The following is a 25346-nucleotide window of genomic DNA, read 5'->3' as shown; positions in this document are numbered from 1 at the left end:
GAAAGAAAGAAAGAAAGAAAGAAAGAAAGAAAGAAAGAAAGAAAGAAAGAAAGAAAGAAAGAAAGAAAGAAAGAAAGGAAAAGAAAAGAAAGTGTCCCTACCAGCTTGGCCTGTGGGAAAGACTGCAGAGCATTTTCTTGATTAATGATTGACGTGAGAGGGCCAGCCCACTGTGGGCGGTGTTAGCCCTGGACTGGTGATCCTGGGTTGTATAAGAAAGCAGGCTGAGCAAGCTTGGAAGAGCAAGCCAGTAAGCAGCACTTCTCCATGGCCTCTGCATCAGCACCTGTCTCCAGATTCCTGTTCGGCTTGACTTCCTGTCCTGACCTCCCTCAGTGATGAACTATTACCTGGAGGTGTAAGCAAAATAAGCCTTTTCTGCCCTGAGTTGCTTTTGGTCACAGTGTTTTATCACAGCAATAGAAGTCCTAACTAGGACAGCATCTATCTGCCTGCCTGCCTGCCTGAGTGCTAGGATTGCCACCTTGTGGCTTTATGTGGGGCTGGGGCTTGAACACCAGGCTTTGTGCATGCTAGGTAAATAATTCTACCAACTGAGCTATATCCAGGCCCTGTACCTTACGTTTTAAAAAACCCAACAGGTCTGAAGGAGAATGGCTTCATCCGGCCCCCCTACCTTTGCAGCTTTGCAGCATCTAGCCTTCTAGCCCTGGATTCTCAGTCACCTGTTAGCTGACTCCGCTCTGACCTGGTCCGAGTGAGTAGGACAGATGGCAAGGTCCACAGTACGGGGGGAGGGGGTTCCACAGCCCTGCCTTCTCTCTCATTCCCAGGACAGTTCCAAAGTTCACCCTGAGCACTAGGGGCACTGCCCTTCCTCCCTCCCCAGGAGCAAGATGTAAGCCCGGGATTGATGATGCAGAATAAAGGTGGTAGACGCAGTCCCTGAGCGGCAGATAGAGAGCAGGCCTGCTCCTCCCACCACAGCCCCAGGTTCAAGTGGGTGGAGACAGGGTGTGGAGGACAGCAGGTGCGCAGGTCGGTTGCACCCAGGAATAGGACTTCCTCCAGCTACCCTTGAAGGCTGGCTTCCAGCTCAGGTAAGGGACCCAAGGGGCTGTCCTGGTCTGTGGGCTGGCTTTGGTAAGGTACTGTCTGTCCTGGGTGAGGGGAACCTGCCTTGCCCTCCTTTTATGACTACCTAGCTTCCGGAGCTACATTCCCTGAGGTGCGGGTCTGTGTCTTCTTGGTTCCTACCTGTGACCTGTTTATCGCTGTGCCTTGGGTGCTGCTGGTTAGGTCATTTGTCTTTCCTTCCTCAGTCTTCCTCCCTTCGGATGGGCTTGTGCCTCACTTAGCCTCTTCTCAGGGTCCTAACCTCTGTTAGTCTCTCATGAGACACTGGGAGTGTCTTCTTTCTTGGGGGTATGCCATGAGATACAAAGTCACAGAATTTCAAACTGCTGGAGGCTCAGGGAACACTCTGGCCGTGGACTAGTCCAGTGAGCAACACCATCCATTGTGAGGCTTGCCGTGAAGCAGGCTGCATAGTGACCTCTCTGTACATTGGTGGGCTGGGGTGGGTAAGGGCTCAGAACGCCTGCTGGGCTCCAGGGTAGATAAAGTGTCGCTGTCCTGGGGACCAAGGATAATGGCATTCCTTGGTCAGCCTTGGTCAGCTGCCCAGGTTCATCTGGGGTCAGCTAAAATCTCTCAGATCCCCATCAGAGAAACCCAAGTTTAGGATTTCCAAAAGAAACAGATGTCTTTGTTAAGGAGCATAGAATGCTAACTGGCCTTGTGAAGGGCCCACACCTGGCTCCTGGACGCCAAATGGCGTGGGCCTGGCCTTGAGGCTCCCAGAGAGAAGTCCTGCACTGAGAGACCCTGGCATGAAGCCCTGAGTTCAGTCCCGAGCGGGGGCTCCTCATGGGAGAATCAAGAAAGCAGGGGCCCAGAAGAAGAGGGAGGGCAAGGCCTATCTAAGGGGTTCACGTGGGGCTCCATTAACCCTTGATAGTGACATCAAAAATGACTGTCCTTTCTCTACCGGAGTCCTCAGACAGTACCTCATGCACTGACCCCCAGGCTCTGTGACAATATTGGGCCTGACCGGCTGGACTCTGGACACTGCATGTTGCCTTTTTTACTGTGGCTGTCCTGGCTACTGGCCTGGCCAAGGGGGGCTGTCTGAGTCCCACATTTGACAACATCTGAGGAAAGTTGGGATGTGTTAAGACCCTTCCTTTAGAAGGCTGGGGTTGGGACAGCAGGTGGAATCTGAATGTCCTCTGCTGCCCACCTAACCCTTGCAGCTCTGCTCCTCCTGCCATGGGACGCTCCTGGAAGGAACGGGTCTTCATAGCCCTCTTGGGGATTGCAGCAGCCTCTGGCCTCACCATGCTCATCCTCATCCTGGTGAAGGCAACCGATGTCTTCCTGCCTGCAGACACCAAGGTTTGGCTCAGAGACCTGATGAGGCTATGGGGCTGGGTGACCAGGATATTGGCCTCCACACCTTTCTGATCACAATGTTGTCCTTAGTTTGGGATCGTGTTTGACGCCGGCTCCTCCCACACATCCCTGTTTGTGTACCAGTGGCCAGCAAACAAGGAGAAGGACACAGGAGTGGTCAGCCAGGCCCTGACTTGCCAGATAGAAGGTCAGTGGGTAGTCCCATGGTAGGTCATTGTGACCTGGCTTGGACTCCCAGTGTGAGAGACCAAGGTCACACAGTTGGGCTGGCTCTGATGAGAATACACACACAGATCTTCCCTCAGGTTCTGTGACTAACATCTCCCTGTCTGATGCCACATCTGCCTTCTCTGGTATCCTGGAGTTTCTCTCTCTCTCTCTCTCTCTCTCTCTCTCTCTCTCTCTCTTTTTTTTTTTAACAAAGATTCATTCATTATGTATACAGCGTTCTGCCTGCAGGCCAGAAGAGGGCACCAGATCTCATTACAGATGGTTGGGAACCACCATGTGGTTGCTGGGAATTGAACTCAGGACCTCTGTAAGAATAGCCAATGCTTTTAACCACTGCGTCATCTCTCCAGGGGCTGGAGCGTCTCATCTAGGTACCACACCACTCTGATGGCAGAAGCTACCGAGTGCTAGGCCCTGAGTTAATTTCCCAGGGTTGCTCTCAATTCTAGAGATAAAAAGCCTGAGGCCCAGGGGTGACAGAGCCACACTCTCCAGAAGCCCCAAAGTGGGAGAAACTCTGGGTTTCCTACCTTTCCCTGTAAGGATTCTAATCACTGGACTTGTGGTCCGCTATGCGACCAAACCAGCCTTATCTCTAGGTTTCCTTTGTTGTTATTTGAGCGAGTCTTGCAGTGTAGCCCAGACTGACCTTGATCCCTCTAATCCCCTGCCTCAACCTCCTGAGGACTATGATGATAGGCAATCACCATCATGCCCCATTCAAAAACCCTTAATGAAACCTGGGAACTTCCTTCTTCCAAAAAAAGGTCACATTCACAGGTTCCAAACATTAGGATTCGACCACATCTTTGGGGACCACCACTGAGTCCCAACCGTCAGGTCTGGAGTCTTTTCCTAGGGTACTGTGTTTCAGGACCTGGGATCGCTTCCTACACCTCTGACCCAACGCAGGCTGGGGAAAGCCTGAAGAGCTGCCTGGAAGAGGCACTGGCTTTGATCCCACAGACCCAGCACCAAGAGACGCCCACATTCTTGGGGGCCACAGCAGGAATGAGGCTGCTCAGGTGAGACAGGAGCAGATTGCATCTGTTAGGGTCACCCCCGAAAGCCAGGCTTGAATACCCTGGGGTGAAGTGCAGTGGAGCCTGGAACGAGGTACAGTGGAGGTTGGGGTGAGGCTTTCTTTCCTCTCTACCCAGCCGGAAGAACAGCTCTCAGGCGAGAGACATCCTAGCTGCAGTCTCCCAGACACTGAGCAACTCTCCTGTGGATTTTTGGGGTGCCAAGATCCTGGCTGGGCAAGATGAAGGTGCCTTTGGTTGGATCACCATCAACTATGTCCTGGGAATGCTTCTCAAGGTGCAGGGGTAGCCCAAGGGTGAGGGGTTGGTCTGAGAGGCCAGTCCACGGGGCCAGCCAGCAGCTGGGGCCAGCGTGGCTGCCCAGAGCTAAGCACTTCCTCTGTGGTCAGTATTCCTCTGGACAGTGGATCCTGCCTGAAGAGAGGACACTGGTTGGTGCTCTGGATCTGGGTGGGGCCTCCACCCAGATCAGCTTCGTGCCTCAGGGCCCCATCCTGGACCAGAGCACCCAGGCTACCTTCCGTCTGTACGGTGCCAACTACAGCATCTATACTCACAGCTACCTCTGCTTCGGGCGGGACCAGGTCCTGATAAGGCTCCTGGCTGAGCTGGCACAGGTTAGGCTGGTATTTGAAGGGTGGCGAAGTGGGATGGCATGGGGTAGAGTGGGGAAGTGTATCAGAGCTTAGAGTTCATGCCCTTTCCTCTCCCTGCAGAACAGCTCGGTAGCCCTGGTCAGACACCCATGCTACCATAGCGGCTACCAGGCCACACTGCCACTGGCTCCTCTGCATGAGTCGCCCTGTGTCCACACTACAGATTCCCTGAACCTCACCCAGAACCTCACAGTTGAAGGGATCGGCAACCCTGGGGAATGTGTGGCAGCCCTCCGAAGTCTCTTCAACTTCTCCAGCTGTAAGGACCAAGAAGACTGTGCTTTCAATGGAGTATACCAGCCTCCTGTGCATGGCCAGTTCTATGTAAGCACCGCCCCCCAAGCCCTGGCTTCCTTCTGGGGCCCCAGGTGACCTTCTGACCCCAGGGGCTCCAAGGACAAGTGGAACAGGAGGTGCCCTGGCTGGGACTCCGACACCAGAGGAAATACCTGACTGAAGAGTCCTGGGCCTCCTTCAGGCTGACACAGCCTTCTTTACGTCCCCCAGGCATTTTCCAACTTTTACTACACTTTCGACTTTCTGAACCTCACCTCCAGGCAGCCGCTGCACATTGTCAATGATACTGTCTGGAAGTTCTGTCAGAAACCCTGGAAACTGGTAGGTGACTCTGGATAACGGCCCTGGCCCCCTCTCCATACTGCACCATAGGCAAGCAGGGCCTCTGGGATCTTACTGGGTTTTCCTGGACAGAGACTCGTGGTCAAGCTGTTTGGGTACCAGGATTGGGAAGGAAAACACTGTGGTAGGGGGAGTGGCTTGCTTTGGGCAGAAAGAGGTCCAGAGCCCTGATGGGATCAGCTTCTGGTTGTCATGAGGTTGGCCACCTCACGCCCTCCTAGCCGGAGGATGGTCTCCCCGGGGAATTAGGGAAGGGCTTTTAAAATCATTTAACACTTTCCTGCTGTCTGGAGTCTGTTTGGATGTGTGGAGATCACATTATAGCTGGGAAGAGAAGTGCTCAGAGGTCTTGGGGCCTCACTTACTCATCGGCTTCTGGAACCTAAGGTGGAAGCCAGCTACCCCGGGCAGGAGCGCTGGCTCCGGGACTACTGTGCCTCAGGCATGTACATCCTTGTATTGCTGCTGGAGGGCTACAAATTCAGCGAGGAGACCTGGCCCAGCATCCAGTTCCAGAAGCAGGTGACTGCTTCCTAGAGCCTCAGCACATCTGGTGCAGGGTGAGAATGGGATGGGACCTAGGACAGCCACCCAGCAGCCCTCAACAGTCGTGTGTCTCACAGGCAGGTGGCGTGGACATTGGCTGGACCCTGGGCTACATGCTGAACCTTACAGGCATGATTCCAGCTGAGGCACTGACCCAGTGGCGGGCTCAGAGCTACAGCATCTGGATGGCTGGAGTAGTATTCGCAGTGCTGACTCTCGTGGCCATTCTAGCAGCAGCCGCTGTCCAGCTCTTCTGGACCCAGGACTAGGTAAAGCCAAGCTGAAATAGATCACGGACCACAATGCATCTAAAGCAGGGACCATGTTGGGATTCAACAGCAACAACATAACTGTTTGTGTTGTCCACATTGTAAGCTACTATCAACTGTCCTTAGGAAAGAAAGCCATTGGCACACAGGACCTGCTGGGCACATCCTGGATGTCTGCCCTCATGAACCCCTGACCCTCAAGGGCTCCAGTCCATTGAGCAGACCAATTCCTGGTCTGACTCCCGTCTGCCCTCAGGGTGGCACTGGCTATGGGGTCTGTAGTCTTCCAAGGGGTGGAAAGAGGAGGGGCTGAGGGGCAGCTGTGGAACTAGGGCTACCTCCGAAGGCTGTGACCAGCCCAGCAGAGACCCCTGCTTCCTCACTATAACCAGACTGAGACAGACAGTCAGAATCCAGGTCTGGGGGCCAGTCCAGCTCCCCTCTCCCAAGAACTTTTGGTTGGATCCCCTTTATCATCAATCCTAGAAGACAGACCATATGGGGGGTAGTTTTTGTTTGTTTGTTTGTTTGTTTAAATTAAAACTGGTCTTGTCACAATATGTATTGCTAGCGCTGGTCTTCTGACTTGGGTTTCGGAACAGGTGGGACTTTCACACAGGCACCAGCTGGGACCACAAAGCACTTTGGGAAAATGCCAATGCAGCCGTCTCGGTGACCCTCCAGCCAAGCTTCGTCCACTGTGGAGACATGGTGGATGGTGCGTCTGCTTACAGCAAAGACCGAGCCCTAGAGAACAAAGCCCCCACCGGGCCTGGGCAAAGCCAGCCATGTTGGGGAAGGGCAGCCTTGTTCTACCTTCACACAGAACATCCACTGTGTCCCCTTGGTGGAAGTCCAAATCCTCAGGCCTTTGGGCTGAGTAATCGTGCTGAGCGACTACCTGGTAGAGCACCGGTCGGCCCCAGGCTCCCTGTGGCAGAAGGGTGGGCTGCCGGGGTGGCACAAGAGAAGGGCTTCCCCTCCACCCGCCTGGGTGCCAACAGCGGGCCTCACAGTCTTTCCCCCGGCTCACCCGGCACTGGAGCTGCAACCCGTTTGGGCCCCTGGCCACATTCTTCCACACACTCTGCAGTGATTCCTCCGTGGGGATGGGGATCCAGAACTTCTCCTTTCCTGGGGCTTGGTAACTGCAAAGGGAGTCCTGAGTGTGAGCTACAGGATGTAGGGGAGTGCCTGGTGTGGACTTCCCCTAAAGGAAGTTAACCTCGGTCCCTCTCCAGTCCCGGCTATTACTTCCAGTGGCTGCCTAGGATCTTAGGCATAGAGCTAAGGAGGCCTCAGCTTTGGTCCCTTCCGGGACCTGAGAAGTGACCAGTTCCGAGCAAAAAAGCAATAACAAAACCCTTCTCTCCAGTTCAGGACAACCCTCACTTCCTTGTAGCTCAGACCCACCCTTTTCTCCGGCAGCCCTCCCCCACAGCTTTCTGACTCACCTGAGCTGCCCCATCTGGGCCTGGTGAAGGAGGGCTTGAGCCAGCAGTGCTCGGAGACTGGACAGGTCAGCGCCTCTTGGAGCCTCCAGGGGCACAGTAAAGTGGCACTGCACAGTGACAGTCACCAAGGATGCAGGGCCTTCTGCAGCTGCTCCCTGAGGTCAGAAACAGGGTTACATAGCCCTTGAAGGCAGGGTGGTCCTCGGACTCAAGGGGGTCAGAGTAGAGGCTGGGCTGAAAGTAGGAAGATAGAATCCGAGCTAAGGCCTTCCCTGCCTCAAGTGGCTGATGAGGAGGGATGGGAGAGCAGGAGAGTTCTTACCCCAGCTCCTGAGGAGTTTTTAGAGGGGCCTGGGTCAGGCCCTCCAGATGCCAGCAAACTGTAGCATAGACCACGGCTCATGTGACCACCTTTCCACAAAAGAGACACTTTGAAGCAGATGAATGACTGGCAGGTAGCTGTCCCCTGTCCCAAACTCCCTTTAAGGGACAAGTCCCAGCTCTCCTGAGGCAGCTCTTCCTACCACTATTGCTCAGGATCCTCTTATCCACGGACGGAGGAGACTGATGGCCAGTTTGCTCCACGAGGGACCTCTGCAACAAAAGATAAAGGTGGCAGGACCCCAACCGTGTGGGTCCTCACACACGCCAGCTGCGGCTGTCCGGCACATTTTGTTTCGTTGGTTTTGTTACATGTTATATTATGCAGAACTATTTTTGTATAAATTGTTTAAAATTTATTTATGCAAGATTTGAATGCATACCAGTGTTTTTATTATTTAGGTTGCCAACTTTCCTTCAGGTAGGCGGGAACTTAACCTGGACTTAGTCAACATAAAGAGCCCATCTACAGATGTGCCCAGGTGTGACAGGGGGTTATGGCCTTCCACTTAAAAGCACATTTAACTGGATGTTGAGAGCCTACTTTCTACATCAAGAAGCTACACGAGCAGGTTGTGGCTAGGAGTAAAGTATAGTCCGGGCAAAACTCTTGCCAAGTTTCAACAGAGAGCTCACCTTTTCCTCACAATTTTACAATTCAGATTTCAGCCTTTACACTCAGGAGGGTTTGGCTCCAAGCATGAGCTCTTGTATTCTATCTCCACAGATCTAATTTACACCATGAGTCAAGGAGAAGCGATGTGTCTTCCTTTCCTCCCCCACCTCCTCTGAAGTGTTCGGTTCTCATCGAAGCTGGTAACTTGGCTGTTTTCTAGTTGCCAAGTTCTGCATCCATAAATGCCAATTTCCTAGACGTTCCCTGATGCTGTTTTACCTTTGTTGGATTTGTATAAACAATTGTACAACCCCCCCAAAAGAGAGTGTGGCCCTAGAATAGGACCTAGAGTATAGGGGTCTTGAGGTGGTGGGTCTGGCTCCCAGGAAGAAACTCCCTGGGCTCTGTCCTGGTACCGCCAGTGGTTAAGGGTGTAGTCTGGGAGCTTGGCCAGCAGTTAGCAGGAAGTTTGAGAGTGAAGCATGGTAGGCCCAGACCCTAGGCACACTTAGGGACAGGGTTGAGTCCTCAACCTGTGTTCACAAACAGCTTGCCTAGCACCATTGGGAGTCAGCCTGCTTCCCAGGCCTTCTCTGCATCCCCAACTCCAGTTTGGTGGCTCCTCCAATGACTCCGAGAAGCCCGGAACGGATGATAAGGAAGTGCCCGCCTCAAGTGCCCTGAGTTGGCAAGGAGGTGGAAACCTCTGTTGAGCACCTCTGGGTGTGGCTTGTGAACTGTTTGTGTGTGTGTGTATGTGTGCGTGTGTGTGTGAGCTTTTTTTGTGGGGGGAGCACATTTCAAGACAGGGTTTCTCTGTGTAGCCCTGGCTAGCCTGGAACTCTGTAGACCAGGCTGGCCTCAAACTCAGAGATCTGCTGTGGGATGTTCTGTATGGCAAATGTGTTGCTGATTGGTCAATAAATAAAATACTGATTGGCCATTGGCTAGGCAGGAAGTATAGGCGGGACAAGGAGGAGAATAAAGCTGGGAAGTGGAAGGCTGAGTCAGAGAGACACTGCCAGCTGCCAAGATGACAAACAGCATGTGAAGATGCCAGTAAGCCACAAGCCACATAGCAAGGTATAGATTTATAGAAATGGATTAATTTAAGCTGTAAGAACAGTTAGCAAGAAGCCTGCCATGGTCATACAGTTTGTAAGCAATATAAGTCTCTGTGTTTACTTGGTCGGGTCTGAGCGGCTGTGGGACTGGCAGGTGAGAGAGATTTGTCCTGACTGTGGGCCAGGCAGGAAAACTCTAGCTACAGAGATCCACCTGCCTCTGCCTCCTGAGTGCTGGGATTAAAGGCATGCGCCACCACTGCCTGGCTGTGAACCTGTTTTGAAGGGAGACTATGGAAAAGCAATGTTTGGCCCTTGTGAGGTTTACAGCCCATTACAGGAGCTGGTAGATGCAGGTTTAAGCACCTGGGGATTTTGAGCAAAGCTGTAAAGGATATAGTTGCTCTTAAGGACATTGAACCGTTGGATTGGGATGAACCAAATACTGGAGACAAAGTGGAGGTGACTGTCCTGTGTCCTATAAGAAGTCCATGTCAAACCTTCTCCTAAAGTTCTCACCACTGGCTCTTAGGGCTACAGCAGGGTAGCAAGGGTTTCTAACCACTCCTCACCCAGGTACAAGGGGCTCTGAAGTTTTGCAATGGCCAGGACGGAGGCTGGCATTGTTTGGGCCTCTGACCTGTCTTTTCCTAGGCTGTCATGTGATTTGATCACTGTATGTCCAACAGAGGCTCCAGCCTTCTGTTGACAGCCCCCATCTGGTCCCGGTGGTGGGATTGAGTGTGTGCCAGTGAGATGGTCCTCCTAGCCCATCCCCTGACGTCAGGTCACTATGGCTGACTCCTACCATACCCCTGGCCGGGTTGTCAAGGAGGCGGCCTGCCCTCCTAGAAGCTTATGCTTACTCTTTGGGTCACGACAGGTGAATGAATGGAAGGGACCAGCCTTCTCTGCCAGGTGAGAGCTGTCCAGCAGGAAGAGTGAGAATGTGGGGGACGCCAACTCTGAAGCTCTAGGTTTCAGCCCGTACATAGGAGGAGGGGGTACCCTCACTCTCAACGCTCTCCCAGCATGCGGCTCAAGCCCTTGGGCCAGCCTGCCTAAGCCTCATTTTCCTTATCAGTGCACAGTTCTGCAAAACCAAGCACAGACAGGCCCGGGTCTGCTCAGTGCCCACCCACCTACCTGCTGAGGCCAGCCATCTGAGTTGTTGTCAGGGATGACAGAAGCCACCACCTAGTGGGGGCAGGAATACAGCTGGATTAGGACCCCATTGAGTCTGTTCCTCCAGGTCCCCAATTCCCAGCACCTCTGTGGCTGTAATCTGCAAGGTGTGGGCTGCTTATACCTAGTTCAAGACTGCTGGACCACTACAGCTTAAAAAGGAAAAAGTATGACCAAGAGAAACATGTACTAATAATACGAACTTAATTTTCTTGTAACGATCGTCTAAGTGAACTCTGATAGATGTACAAGTACATCTCTTCTCCATCTATATCAGTCCACCCCAGGGGACATTTACAGGCAGTGTGCATCTCAGGCAGCTACACAGGGTCACATGGTGTTGGTAGGTCCAGCACACTGCTGTTGCAAATGACCATAGGTGTATGGCCAGCCCAGGGGCCATCAATGCAACACCAAGTTGGCCCTTCTTTGAGACACTGCAAATGACTATTATCTTGAGTTCCTCTCTTATATTTGGAGGTGAGATACTCCACCACAGCCTGTGGTTTAGGGGGCCTGATATGGCCCAAACTGGCCATGCACATCCCTTCTGGGACTTTGCTGTCTGTGGCAGAGATGCAGAAACAGAAATACATGAAGATGCACAGATATTGGAAGCGCCTGGGACAAGAGTGTGGGGGTGAAGGAGGGGCACCACTGGGGATTCCCATCAAAAGGCTGGAGCCTCCTCCTTTAAAGCTGACTTCTGGTAAGTTCTGCCTCTGGGTCTACAGTCTCATGTATGAACACTCACCCCAACCCTAGGCACCTTGGACCCACTTACTACCTGTCTGACTTTCAAGTGGCCTAGACCCAACTGTCCTCATAAACACACTGGATGCCCAGTGCAGGAGCCACCACACCGTGAGCTTGGCATAGGCTACAACTGCCATTTTGGCATCTGGGTACCCAAGCTGGAAAACACCCTAGTGCTTTACCTTAGCCTTGCCGAGGAAATCCATGGGCTCCAGATGCTGTAGGTATTGCCTGGGAGGCTGGAAGACCTCACCCTTGGGGACTTGCAGCAGCTGCAGGGGTACCTGTTTCTGGGATACAGCATGTAAACCTGGGTGGCCACAACTGTACGAGCCCTGAGCCTTGAAGCAGAGGGGCTGCTTGGGCTCTCATCATGTGTGACAGGCTACAGGAAGTATGGGGTACCCAGGCTACCTCTCTCCATGTCCTATAGTTAGGATTGAGGGGATAAGCTATAGAACCTGGCTCCAAACCAGTGTGACTGTCACCTGCCCACCTCACCTGCACTTGGTCCAGGGCAGTGTCCAGGGCATCTTGGGCTCCCTCTGGCCATTTGGAGATTGCCTCCACTAGAGTATTGGCAGCCTTGGTCCAGAGCCCTGCCTGGCACTGTGCTGATGCCATGTTGTATAGGACCTAGGAACAAGGGCAGACATGACAGCAGGGACTAGCCCCCCCCCCCCAGATGGTCCTCATCTCAACTCCCCAGTCACAGTAGCTGGCGGTTCTTCTGTATATTCAGCTGTCACAGGGGGGCTATAAGTAGGGACCAGGCCACCTGCTGCCTGCCTGGCTCAGCTGTCAGATGCCAAGTGGTCATTCCCTGTATCTGTTTAGTCCTTACAGGGCCATGTTTTGCTTTGGACTTTTCTGCTTCAAACAGCAGAAGTAGCTCTGCCTTTTCAAGTGTCCCCTGTGCCAGGGGGTGGGGGAGTTGGAAAGACAGCTCAGTGGTTAAGCGTACTTGTTTCTCTTCCAGAGGACTTGGATTAGACTCCCAACTCTAACATGGTGGCTCACAAAGTATTCCCTTGGCCAACACCTTCCTCATTCTATACCCTGCCACCCCCCATTAACTGCTCCCTGTACCCCTGAGTCTAGAGTATGCCTAAGGGTTCCCATTGGCAGGGATGTTCAGAACCGCGCATTCAGAGCATTCTCATGGGCAAGGTGGTCTGAGTTAAGGCTATCCTTACAGCTCCAGTGACATGAACTCACACAATGCTGGAGCCCATCTTCCCTTCATCCTGGAGAGGTAGGCACACAGAAGCCCAACTTTGCTGCAAGGAGAGAAACACACCCACTCTCCCTATGGCCCCTGTTCCTACTGTTTCCTCTGGCTCAGCTGCAGGGACTGCTGAGCCAACCCCCCCCCACCTTCCCCCAAACCGATCTGTCACCTTGTCATGATCTTCAATCCTGTCCTGCTTTTCTCCCACATGAGCCCATGCTGGCTGGCTCCCAAGTGTGTGAGTAGTCCTCTCCCTCCACTGCCACTCCAGCCTCCTTGGGCAATCAAGGAGCTGGGGGATGTCAGGGCTCCAAAAGTCTTTGGCTGGACAGGACATCTCGTTCCACTTGGAGTGACCATGACCGTGACACCGACACAAAGGTGACAGCCCCTGGCAACACTCCAGATTTTACCCTAGCACTCCGGCCAGGACCGCAGACTACATGATAGGACCCCTATTGCATCCCAAGGCCATGGCAGAACCTTAGAACTCCCAAGAACCCTAGATTCCCCCAACAGAACCCCAGGGCCGCAGAGAGTGCCTCCAATCCCCGGTGACACTGCTTGGTGTCCAAACTCTGCACACGGGAGATGCCCACTCACCTCCCAGGCTTGCAGTTTGAAGTGCAGACCCAGTTGGGTGTAGTCAATGGCAGCATTGCCCCTCAGCTGTGCCAGGGCCAGCTGGAAGTCAGACACAGCCTCCTGGGACCTGTGAGCACCAGGGGCCTCTCAACAGCTGCACTGGAGGAGCTAAGCTGAGAAGGGCGGCTTTGGGTACCCCACCCAGCCTTCTCTCTGCGTCAGCTCTGGGATGCCTGAAGGCAAGCGTGATCACCTAGGTATGAGCACTTCATGGGTACTCAAGTCCAGACCAGTGTGCTTAATGGGAGTTTACCGTCCAATTCTGCTTAGCCTCCTGAGCATCTGCTCTCTTTGCCTGACAGGGGCCCTGCTTACACTCCATACCTTCTTCCTACCATCCTGGGCTCTCCTTTTCTGCCTCTCGGGCCCAACCTTATGGGGCCTCCTCTAATCTCTGAGCTTCTAACTCTGGGTGGAATCTCCGTCCCCCACTAGATTCTCCACTTCTCTCAGCCAGCCCTCCTGGGCTGATTGGAGCCTACAGCCCTGAATAAATACCCTTCCTCCCTTCCTCCTCTTAGAAAGCTGGGAGGCCATCCACATCCTAGGATAAGCCCTGGTTTTCACATCTGCAAATTGGTTACAAACATTATTCTCACTACTACAGACAGGAGGAGGAAAGCAGGGATGTTGAGAAAGAACTGTGAATCTTGACAGAGACAGGACTCTGTGTGCACCCCATCCTAGCCAGAGCACATCCTCATCCAGGCTGGAGGGGATCCAGAGGAGAGAGAAGGAAGTGGGTGCAAGCATTGGTTTGCAGAGACAAAGAACCATCCAATAAGGAACAGGATCCTGCTGTGCTCACCTCTCCAGCTGGAAATTGGCCACTCCCCGCTGGAAGAAGCCAACAGCCATGCAGGTGTCCTTGGTCACCGCTTGGTCAAATGCCTAGGGACAAAAATGCTCGTGGTACAGCAAACTCAGTAACCCAAGAACCCAGTGCCACAAATGCACATGGAAATCTGTCAACTGATGAGGGCTCCTTGCAGCAGATGCCTGCCAAGCTAGAGCCTGGACAGATGTGTTACTGCATAGACTTCTCAGCTGCCTCAAACACCTCTCGATAAGCTCGGGGCAATATCCCTATGGCATAGAAACCCATTCTATCTATAGTGAGCACAGAGCTAAAATAAAATGCTCCAAAACGTCAGTACCAGTTATCTCCGGGAGACAGGATTGTGTAAGACTTTTGGCTTTTTAAAATCTCTTTTCAGGGGCTGGAGAGGGTTGCTCTTCCAGAGGTCCTGAGTTCAATTCCCAGCAACCACATGGTGTCTCACAACCATCTATAATGGGATCCAATGCCCTCTTCTGGTGTGGAGGCATACATGCAGACAGAACACTCACAGACATAAAATACATAAATCTTTTAAAATCTTTTTTGGTAGTTCACACAAAATGGCACACTAGATATCTATTAGAATCAGAACATCGAAGTCTTCTGTGCATGGGCAGCACAGCTCCTTAAACCAGACGCAGAAATGTGTGTCCCCAGCAGGGAAAGCAGCCATCAGTAAACCTGGTGCAGTTTCCTGATACCGAAACCAGCCAGGTGGACTGACAGTTGAACTGGATCTGGGCGGGCTGCCTGGTGCTACATCCAACGTTACACGTCTCCCACTGACAGGTTGAAGCTGCGACCACACCAGACCTGCACCCTTGGTTTCCCTTATTGCAGCTGTACCACCTGCTTCCTCGAGTTTCCGGGTCTAACTGAAACGCCTAGGCTTGTGCACATATTCGTTTTATTGACTTAAGGCAGTGCCCATTCTTCTTCTCACGGCAGAGAACTTCAAACCCCTCTCCAGTTACAGTGTGAGGAGGTGAGCACTGGAGTGACCTAACATGTGACTCAATGTTGAGCCTCCTGGTAACAGATCACTACATTTCCTCTCCTGAACAATAACCCTCTTGTTTCATTTTTTGTTTGTTTTGTGTTTTTTTGTTGTTGCTGTTGTTTTTGTTTTTTGATACTGGGTTTCTCTGTGTAACCCTGGCTGTCCTGGATCTTGCTTTGTAAACCAGCCTGGCCTCGAACTCAGATCTGCTTGCCTCTGCTTTCCTAGTGCTGGAATTAAAGGCGGGCACCACCATGCCTGGCTCGAATAACAACCTTTTTTTTTTTTTTTTTTTTTGGTTTTTCGAGACAGGGTTTCTCTGTGTAGCTTTGCGCCTTCCTGGAACTCACTCTGTAGACCAGGCTAGCCTTGAACTCACAGAGATCCACCTGGCTCTGCCTCCCAAGTGCTGGGATTAAAGGCATGTGCCACCACTGCCCGGCTGAATAACAACCTTTTAATGAAGAAACAATTCTGAAGTAATTGTAGGTGCAGATGCATATGTAGGAAATAATAGAAAAGAGCTGGCAAGATGGCTCAGTGGGTAAAGACACCTGCCACCATGCCTGATGACCCGAGTTTGGTCACCAGGTCCCACATGGCAGAAGGAGAGAACTGACTCCCACAAGCTGTCTCCTGACTTACACACACGGGTAAGTGAATAATAATAATTTCAAGAAAGAAATTAGAAGACGCCATCTGTGCACAGCCCAGTCCTCCATGTGATCACCACCATGTGAAGGACAGGACGCCTGAGCTGGAGGCGGAGTGCTGAGGGCTTAGATCACACACCCAGGAGGAGCTGCCACTTTGATGAACATGAAGCAGGGAACGCCCTGACTGCCTCCTCTACAGTGTGCATCCCTGAGTAGTTCTGCTTGGAGAAGCAGGTGGGGAGACATGTGAGCACTCCGAACTGGGAAGGCAGACTGCGTGTGCCACCGTCACCACAGACATCTGCTGAAATCCATTTCGCCACGCGTGTACCTTCGGGGGACAGGCAGAGCCCCAGCTCGCTGCCTCCAGCCCGCCTTCAGGTATGTCCCTCCCTCCTCTGTCCAGATGGCCTGGCCTGGTACAGGACTGATGCATTTGGCCCATGTGACTATGTGCCCTGTACCCCATTGTGGCCTCAACTAAGAGAGGGATCTCCCAACCACGAAGCTCCTACCTGCTTCAGGCAGTCACTAAGAGGGAGCATTAGTGGAACAGTCTCCAGGGAAACAACAAGGTAAAGGAGCAGGACTCCCCTCCCCCTTCCAGGTGGCTATGAGGTGGAGAAGAGCGTCCTTTTCTAGGGTGTTCATTGGAACATAAGGATTCATGCCCATAGTCACGTCTTCATTTGCATTCCCCTATTGTCCTCCACCAGGGATGGGGGCGGGGGTCCCTGTCACCAGTCCCGGGGCTCTCACCTGCAATGCAGCCTCGAGATTCCCGGCCATCAGATGCACGCAGCCCATGTTGAAGTAGATCTTGGCCGACGGCTCCCGAACGTCTGAGAAGAGGCATAGCGCACGGTCCCAGTCTTCTCGTGCCACGGCCAGTACGCCCTGATGCCAGTCCCGTACCTGATCCCCTAGAGAGCTCATGGATCTGGGAACACCTGCTCTGCCACGCAGGAAGTTAGCGACTCTAGTCAGAGAGCGCAGGGCGGGAGGAGGGTGTCCCACAGAAACTGGGGGGCGGTGGGCCGGGGGCAAGGTCTTGGGGCGAGGACAGCAGAGAGAAGCACCTGGTGAGACCCGACTAATGGGCGCGCAAGACAATTGGAGTTGAGACACAACGTGGTGGAGACTAACCAGGCGGCCCGATGTCCCGCCCCCGCCCCAGGCCCCTCCTGAGGCCCCGCCTTGAACCACCCAACCTCAGTTTCCTGCACAGAGGACCCAGTCTCCAGCCGCATAGCCACGCCCCTTCATCCTCCAGGCCTGTCTATCCACTCCCCGGCCCAGCTCAGCGCCAATAAGACCACGCCCATCTCCAGATGGACACGCCCTCTCACCCACTCCGCCTCCCAGTTCTTGCCCCCCCTGCCCGATGTGACCGCGCCCCTTACTCAAGCCGGGCCCACCCCATCTTTTTCACTGCAAGCTCAGAACTTCAATGGGCCCTGGGCTCTCTACTTTACTCCAGTCAGCCAGCAGGGTGTTTAGGGGAAAGTCATCCGGAAGCGCTGCAGCGGTTGGGCCAAGATTCCTGGGACAAGCGTGGACCGTGCCCGGCAGAGCTGCCTACTCACAGGTCTAGGACTTCAGGCCAGGTGGGCGGCCTGACGGATAGAGCAGCCCAGGATTGGCAGAGCCCCGCCCAGTGCGTGTCCTTCGGAAGTGACCGCACGGGCCTGACGGCCCCGGGAGCGACAGGCTAGGCGGGACTGGCTGCAGTGTGACTAGCCAGGGCCCTCGGAAGCCGGGCTGGGGCCTCGGAGTCTGGCGTAGGCCTATTGGTCAATGGTGGTGCAGGCCGCAAGGCCTTTCTCCGGTAGTGGGCGCTGGCCTGGCTGCTCCTACCCCTTGCGAGTGTGGCCGTCGGGACTGGATCTTCTTCCACGTGCCTTTTGCCCTGTGTGATCACAGCTGCCCAGAAAAATTACCAGTTGAACAGGTGGGGCGGCCCAATATGGACTCTGCAGGACACATGGAGGTTGATGTCTACCTTCAATCATTCTGCTTGGATGAAGCCCACCCACGGTATTGGGGGTCACCTGCCTTCCCCAAAGCTGCTGATACAAATCTCTCCTGAAATTTTCTCCTTGACCATGTGTTGGAGCACCGTGGCTTAGCCAGGTTGACTCACAAGATTAAGCACCACAGCGCCCAACCCAAGTAACTAGATTCAGGGCCCATTCGCCTTCCTTGCCTGGTTGTTGGTCTCCTTTGCTCAGATTTACAGCTGGTTCTCCTTCCTGTGTGACCCTGGAACAGCTACCTAACTTTTCGTCCGCTTCATCCTTATGTGTAACAATAGTAGTGATCAATTCTGTGCTGGGAAGGCCTTTATGAGAACTGAATGAGGTCACGTGGATGGTGTCAGCCAGCTAGTGATGCTTAGCAGAGTTTGTAATCTCAGGATTTGTGTCCCTTGGCCTTCCTCTGTGGGCTGAGTTTCCCTAAACTTACTGTCTGGAGTGGGTGGTTGCTAACCTGCCTCCTCCTCCTCCTCCTTTATGGTTTTTCTAAACAGGGCTTCTCTGTGTGTAGCCCTGGCTGTCCTAGAACTTGCTCTGAGGATCAGGCTGGCCTTGAACTCACAGAGATCCACCTATGTCTTCCTCTGAAATGCTGGGATTAAAGGTGTGTGCCTCAGTTCCTGGCCTAACCTGCCTTCTTTAGGTTCTGGTACAGCCATGTGCCCCAGTCCCCAGACCCTGTACTGTCCCTGAGCAGGCTGGCACTCTCCCTTGTGGGCTCTGTTCCCTTTTGTTACTTAGTGTCCGTCCCTTCCTGAAGGCCATCTTAACCTCCATCCCTGCCTTCTCACCCACCTGCCCATTTTCTTTTCCAAAGATCACACACTTCCTAGAGTGGTCCATAGCTCATGTGGTGGTTTGAATGAGAATGACCCCCATAGACGCATGTTTGAATGCTTAGTCCCCAGTTGGTGGAACTGTTTGGGAAGGACCAGGAGGTGTGGCCTCATTGGAGGAGGTGTGTAACTGGGGATTGGGCTTTGAGGTTTCAAAAAGCCTGCACCATTCCCAGTTAGCTCTCACCCTGCCTCATGCTTGTGGGTCAAGTTCCCGAATACTGCTCCTAGTGCCATGTCTGCCTACCTGCCACCATACTCCTGTCCTGGTGGTCATGGACTCATCCTTAGAACTGTAAGCCCCAAGTAAATTCTTTCTTCTATAAGTTGCCTTGGTCATGGTGTCTGCACAGCAGTAGGAAAATTAAGACAGCCCACTTTCTTTTTCTTTAAGATTTATTTATTTGTGTGTATGAGTACTCGACCTGCATGTAGTGCCTGTATGACAGAAGAGAGCATCAGAGAGAAGAAGGCGTCTGATCCCATTACAGATGGTTGTGAGCCACCATGTGGGTGCTGGGAATTGAACTCAAGACCTCTGGAAGAGCAGCCAGTGCTCTTAACTGCTGAGCCATCTCTCCAGCCCCGACAGCCCACTTTCTTATGTGGCATGGTTGTTCCAAGTTCTACAAGGGTTTCCTCCTGTTCTCTGATGCACCCCCAATGTCAGTTACAGTGACTTCCTCCTGAGCATGTATGATGTGCTCTCCATACAGTTCACATGGATCAATATAGTGGCCAGGTAGCTTATGTTTAAGTGGACAGGGCCCCTGTTGGGTAACTGTAGTCATGATGTCCTGTCCAGAGGCATTCCAGTTAGACAGACACATGAGTTTTGACTCTGTGTGGGTCCTTAGTCCTTGTGTGTCAGGGCATCCTCTGGGAATGATTTCAAATTCACTCATAAATCTTGAAGAAGGAGTGTGGATTATAGAAGCCCAGTGGGATGCAGGCCCTTGTCTCCATGTTTGCTGAGGAGTCCAAGGGAACTGCTATAGCAGCTTCAAAATCCCATGTCTTGGGGCTGGAGAGATGGCTCAATAGTTAAGAGCACTGGCTGCTCTTCCAGAGGACCCAGGTTCAATTCCCAGCACCCACATGGCAGATCACAGCTGTCTGTAACTCCTGTTCCAGGAGATCTGACACCCTTACACAGTCATCATATATGCAGGCAAAATACCAATGTACATAAAATACAAATAAATAATTTTTTAAGAAAGCCCATATCAGAGGCCAAGCCTCAGTTTCCCTTTAGGAGGTGAACAGGGTCTGGGGTCATTTAGCCTCTCCTCCTCTGGCCTTGCAGGGTCTAGAGTGCAGATGGAGTAAGCAGTGGAAGGGCACCTCTAGTGTCTCCTTTGTGTACATGAGACAACTCTGTCCCAGGCAGCACTGATGTCACCCGTTTCCAGTGTACTCACTGAGGGCCAGGCCTGGTGCAATGCAGCTACAGCCCGGAGGAACAAGGGCCTTCACTGAAGAGGAGACCTCAGCTCTTGATCCTTGAGCTTGGGAATCTCACAGAAAGACATTAACAAGTGTGGGTGAGGCTGTGGGGAAGTGGGCCCTGTGTACTGCAAATGGAAGTCTAAAAGGATACCGCCATCACAGTGAAAACTAGTCTTGTGATTCCTCAGATAAATGGAAATGTATACACACACACACACACACACACACACACACACACACACACACACAAATCTAGCGATTCCTCAGATAAATGGAAATGTATCCACACAAAACTGGGAGACAAGCAGGGCATCGTCTTAGCACTGGGGAGACTGATACAGGAGGATAGTGAATCACAGGCCAGCCTCAGCTACACAGCAAGACACTGTCTCAAAGAAATAAAAATAAAAACAAGGAAGCAAACAAAACATATATACAAGTGTTCATAGTGACAGTGTTTATAATAGAAAAAAAAAAGAAACAACCCAAATGTCTGATAACTGAATGATAAATGCATGGTCCATCCATATAATTATCTATTATTTAACTATCAAAAGGCATGAGATTCTGACATAGCATGAGTGGACTTTGAGGAGATAAGTCACTCATAAAAACACAGATACTCTATGATCCTGTTCGTGGAAAATATCCAGAATAAGTAAATTCGTAGATATCCGACGTAGCTAGAAGATGAGGGAGAAGATGCATTGCTGATGGGTATGGGGTGGTCTCTGGCAGGTGAGGAAATGTTCTTTAGTTGAATCGTGTACTGAGCATGCACTTTCAGAAGGGAAACTCTACTGTAAATTATGTTGATAAACTGCAGGAAGTTTCTGAGATGCATGCAGGAACAGGGTGAGAGTTTGTAAGTAAGTAGTGTTGTTCACAGAGGAGGCCTGAGCCAGCCTGGCTGCAGAGGCCCAGCTGTGCCAGCCAGTCTCCTCAATAGCTACCTTGGCCTGGCTGCCCTGGTGCCTCTGGAGTCTGAGGGTTGGTGGGTGCTGTTCCTAGTAGGCTCTGGATATCAACACTGTCCGCTGGAATCCGGAGATACAGCGATCTGTCACTTTCCTCTGTGGTACTGAGAGGGTTGGTGGCCACATAGGGTTTTGTTATGAGGAAAAGGCACTGGACCTTCAGTAGGAGGCAGCCAGCCGTGGCACCATATTCCTCAGACAAAACTGGCACATCTACTAGGAATAATTGAACTACATGTTGAGAGCACCAACCAGACGCCATAACAGGCTGCTCAGTCTTCTCTCAGAGATCAGGTCTTAATTTCAGTTTCCTGGGACTGAGCAAGCAGTTTCTGGGAGAGCTAAGAACAAAAGGCAATTCATCTCTGGTGCCCCTGACCACAGGGACAAGGGAGATAGGACACACCATACCTGGGCCGCTGAGCCAGCCCCCACAGTCAGTGCAGCCTAGGCTATGCGGCCTCCACAGCCGCTCAAGGACAAGCCTGGGACTTACCCAGGCCTGCCCCCAAAACGGAAAACTGTAGCTCTGACAAACCCCCAACTAACCCTAGCCAATTAAAAGTTACTAACATGATTGCCATTTGCATGAACCAATCCTGAGTCTGTTCCTATGTAGTCTGTAGACCCCAAGATCCCTCACCCCTTACTTTGCCCCCTATAAAAACCCTGCCCTTTTGCTACTCCGGGTCTCTCCTGGTCTGCTTCTGTGTCAGACGGACTGAGAGGCCCAAGTTAACTCACAATCAAAGACACTTTGCTTTTGCATTGGATTTGGTCTCTCTCTCTCTCTCTCTCTCTCTCTCTCTCTCTCTCTCTCTCTCTCTCTCTCTCTCTCTTTAAAGATTTATTTAATGTACTTTGAAGTTTTCCCTACACGTATATCTGTATGAGGGTGTCAGATTCCCTGGAACTGGAATTGGTTTCTTGATGGTCTTTGGGGGTCCAGACTCTGGGCACAACACATGTGTGATTCCAGATTTTCTAATAGTATATACTGGTGGTTTGAAAGAAAATGGTCCCCAAAAGGAGTGGCACTAATGAGAGGTATGGCCTTGTTGGAGTAGGTATGGCCTTGTTGGAAGAAGTGTGTCACTGTGGAGGCAGGGCTCATATATGCTCAAGCTACATCCACTGAGACAGTTCACGTCCTGTTCCCTGCAAGATGTAGATAGAACTCTCAGCTCCTTCTCCAGCACCATGTCTGGCTGCACACCCATGTCCCACCATGATAATAATGGACTGAATCTCTGAGCTGTAAGGGAGCCACCCCAATTAAATGTTTTCCTTTACAAGAGTTGCTGTGGTCATGGTGTTTCTTCACAGCAATAGAAACCCTAACTAAGACATACACTAAAAAAAGAGAGAAATGAATGAAATTAATTTCTTTTTAATTGTGTGTATATGTGTGTATGCACACATGGGTGCAGGTCCTTGCAGAGACCACAAGAGAACCCAGATCCCCTCGTTGGAGTTATAAGAAGTCATGAGTCACTCAGTAGGTGCTGGGAACCAAACTCAGTTCCTCCGGAAAACAGTTAACTGGGAAATCATCTTTCTAGCTCCAAAATTAATTTTAATAGTATGTTCTGACTCCAAATTACCCAAAATATTCCCACATGCAAATGACATAAGAACGTCACCTATGTGTTCTCTTATTCTGTTCTTGTCGTGGCACAGAGAGAGCAACGTGCTGGGTGTTGGGGGGCTTAGTGTCAGCCTTAAAGTCTTTCCTGTGGAGGGAGACAAGGCTTTCTGGGGTGCTGACATCTGTGTTGCCCAACCTACCTGCCTCATATCCCACGCCAACCTCTGGGGTCTAGAGGAGAGGAGATGAGTTAAGCCGGAAGGTGGGGTCAGAGCCTGTTCACGGGGCCCACGTTTTGGTCATCACCCTGCTGTCACCCCAACTGAACCCAGAAATATGGAAGGTGCCCTGAAGCCCACCCATCTGCCTCCTCTAGCCCCACCTGCCACATCTACCAGCCTTCAGGCTGCACCTGGAAGATGAGCCAGTGTGGTTGAAAGTTTCTCAGTCTCTGTGGCCTGGAAGAATCTCTCCCACACTCTGTCCCACAGCCGCTCATAAAATGATCACTCAGAGGCTTATATTATTACAAACTGTACGGCCTGTGGCTTCAGCTTCTTGCTAGCCAGGTCTTGTAACTTAACGCATCCCATTCCTATTAATCTGTATGTTGCCACATGGCCGTGGCGTTACCAGTATTCTGGCATCTTGTTGCTCCTTTGGTGGCAGCTGGCATCTCTCCCGACTGTGGGGTTCCCTGTTTCAGAGCTTTCCTTCAGCTGCTCACATCAGGGGAGAGAAAAGCCACCACTGTACCCTGTGTACAAAGGGTGCCCTCTGGCCTTCTCATCTTTAATGTATAGCTTCGGGAGCTGGAGGCCAGATGTTTTTGTATGTTTATTGTTTGGTTGCTGGGGTTTGGGGTTTGGGGTTTGGAGACAAGGTATTACTGTGTAGCCTTGGCTGGTCTAGAACTTGCTATGTAGACTAGGCTGGCCTCTAATTTGTAGTACTGCCTCTAACTCTTGAGTACTGAAATTAAAGGTTCGTCCCCCATGACTGGCTTTGGCTCCTGCATTTTAAGGGCAGCTTGGAGTGAGGAGACACCCTGAGTTCCCCAGTGTGGCCCCACCTTGGGAGAGGAGCACCAGTTAGTCACCTGTACAGTCTAGTGGCTCCAGAAGTTCCCTGGGAAGCAACTGATCTCTCTGCCCAGGTAGGAGTGAGGTCTTCTGGGTTTAGAGCCAGGTCTGAGAGGTCACTGCCTAAGCATCCCCGTTCCTCTGAGTAGGCGTAGCCTGGGGCCCTGGGACTGTGCCTTTACCTTCTCTCTGAAGGGGAGAGAAAGCCAGGGTCCTGAGGTTTCCTCTGCCGCTCTTCCTTCCCCTTGTCCCCCAGGCTATGTAGCAAGTCCAGAGTCACATGTAATCCTGGTGTTAGGGGCTGAAGGACCTGGAGACAACCTGAGATCAGATCCAACCCCATGCCTGCTGCAAGTCAGAATACAGAGGGATCTGGGAACCCAAAGCCAGGTCTCTAGACTCTGAACCAGGGGTCTCCCACACCTCACCCCATGGTCATGCCCCATACCAGACCCAGCAGGAGGACAGGAGGAATCCACCTTATCTGCCAGTGATGCCTCTTCCAAACAGAGCCAGCCCAAGGTGGCCCTAAGGGTGCAAAGAGAAGGAACAGAGAGATACTGGGCAGGGCACTGTTCTCAGTGGACCCTGGGAGGCCAGATTCTGCCTCAGTTAGGATGGACAGATGAACTGGGCCCTGGGTTGTTGTTCCCATGCTCTGCTGTATGTTATCACAGTAACTAGCTGAGGGCAGGACCCGCCTGGTGTAGAGAGTTGCCTGGGTGTACAGACAGGAAAGTGCTCTGGGGTGACAGTAACTTTCAGCCAGCCGAGCCTCTGAACATTGTGATTCTGCTGAGGTAGAGTGACCGGGAGGAAACACTGGGCTTGGCCAGCAGAGGGGCCCAGAGACCAGCTTCTAATGGCTGTCTATGGCCTTTGCATAGAAAGACTGTGCTGTTGGTATGGGGCTGTATTAGTAGTGAGTTTTCTAGGGTGGCTTTAGAGTCCTCCAACCCATGAGAGACCAGGGGCTATGTCCCACTCCCCCTTTGCCCAACATGATCTCTTGAGAGGCCCCTGAGGGAAGTTCTGAGGATGGCCTTGGCTCTGGAACTCTCAGGAAGTGTAACCACACCGGATTAGGTTCTCCTGTACATTGTTACACTCGTCCCTGGTTCTACCCCTGATTGCAAGAGAAGCCTGTGGTTCTCTGCTGTTTTTTTGTTAATCATTGGTGTGTGTGCATGAGTTTTTAATGTGCATAGCAGACCTAGGCAGTAGCTGTCCAGATTGCTGTAGGACAGAGCATGAGACTGTTTGTGCAAAAGTTGACAAGAGGTGTGCAACTGTGTGAATGTGTTAGGAGAGATGTGATGCTGGCAGAGTACCAAAAGTGACAGGTGTGCAGACTGGCTGTGGGGATCTGGTGGTAGTCTTCCTTCACTCTCCGCTGAGACCTTAGGTCTGTTCATCTGCCTTCAGATTCACTGACTCCTGCCATCTCCAACTGAATGTTGAGCTGTCACTGAACTTTTCAGTCACAATGCTTTTTGTTTTGTTTGTTTTGAATTTTTTGTTTTCGAGACAGGGTTTCTCTGTGTAGCTTTGGCTGTCCTGGAACTCACTTTGTAGATCAGGCTGGCCTCGAACTCACAGAGATCCACCTACCTCTGCCTCCTGAGTGCAAGGTGTGTGTCAACACTGCCTGGCAATAATGCATTTTTTAAATTTTGTGGGAGGGTTGGTGGAGGTGTGTGTGTGTGTGTGTGTGTGTGTGTGTGTGTGT

At 52.1% G+C, this 25346-nt stretch overlaps 2 protein-coding genes and 1 long non-coding RNA gene across 8 annotated transcripts in view; 2 read left to right on the top strand and 1 right to left on the bottom strand.

Annotated features, from left to right (window-relative positions):
• On the top strand, window positions 1-5820 carry Entpd8 (ectonucleoside triphosphate diphosphohydrolase 8). Its single transcript, XM_052723331.1, has 9 exons — window positions 1-2418; window positions 2506-2623; window positions 3542-3692; window positions 3828-3987; window positions 4100-4336; window positions 4427-4690; window positions 4874-4984; window positions 5393-5527; window positions 5629-5820. Exons 1-9 carry the CDS (start codon window positions 2293-2295, stop codon window positions 5818-5820), a joined length of 1494 nt encoding a protein of 497 aa, XP_052579291.1. The 5' UTR covers window positions 1-2292.
• On the bottom strand, window positions 5719-25346 carry Noxa1 (NADPH oxidase activator 1). 4 transcript variants are annotated; one of them, XM_052723329.1, is made up of 12 exons: window positions 16409-25338; window positions 13961-14043; window positions 13111-13219; window positions 11778-11912; window positions 11459-11566; window positions 10482-10532; window positions 7799-7868; window positions 7597-7685; window positions 7275-7429; window positions 6854-6968; window positions 6637-6751; window positions 5859-6518 (listed from the first exon to the last, which is right to left on the bottom strand). In XM_052723329.1, exons 1-12 carry the CDS (start codon window positions 16583-16585, stop codon window positions 6388-6390), a joined length of 1338 nt encoding a protein of 445 aa, XP_052579289.1. In that variant the 5' UTR covers window positions 16586-25338; the 3' UTR covers window positions 5859-6387. The 4 variants fall into 4 exon arrangements, with proteins under 4 accessions (XP_052579290.1, XP_052579289.1, XP_052579288.1 ...); XM_052723330.1 differs by lacking the exons at window positions 5859-6518; window positions 6637-6751 and adding an exon at window positions 5719-5831 and having other exon boundaries at window positions 16409-25340; XM_052723328.1 differs by having other exon boundaries at window positions 5859-6751; window positions 11459-11560; window positions 16409-25346.
• The window catches only part of LOC128100744 (uncharacterized), a 60721-nt gene continuing 50980 nt past the window's right edge, over window positions 15606-25346 (top strand). The window contains exon 1 of one of the 3 annotated variants that reach the window (XR_008214904.1): window positions 15606-16030. This is a non-coding gene — a long non-coding RNA (uncharacterized LOC128100744). The remainder of the gene's footprint in view (window positions 16031-25346) is intronic. The other 2 variants (XR_008214902.1, XR_008214903.1) reach the window with 2 other exon arrangements.

This window comes from Peromyscus californicus, unplaced genomic scaffold, assembly GCF_007827085.1.
Source record: "Peromyscus californicus insignis strain IS unplaced genomic scaffold, ASM782708v3 Scaffold_7__1_contigs__length_154581171, whole genome shotgun sequence".
NCBI lineage: Eukaryota > Metazoa > Chordata > Mammalia > Rodentia > Cricetidae > Peromyscus > Peromyscus californicus.
Note: the sequence above shows the minus strand (reverse complement) of the source record. Positions and strands in the feature narration are given on the sequence as shown.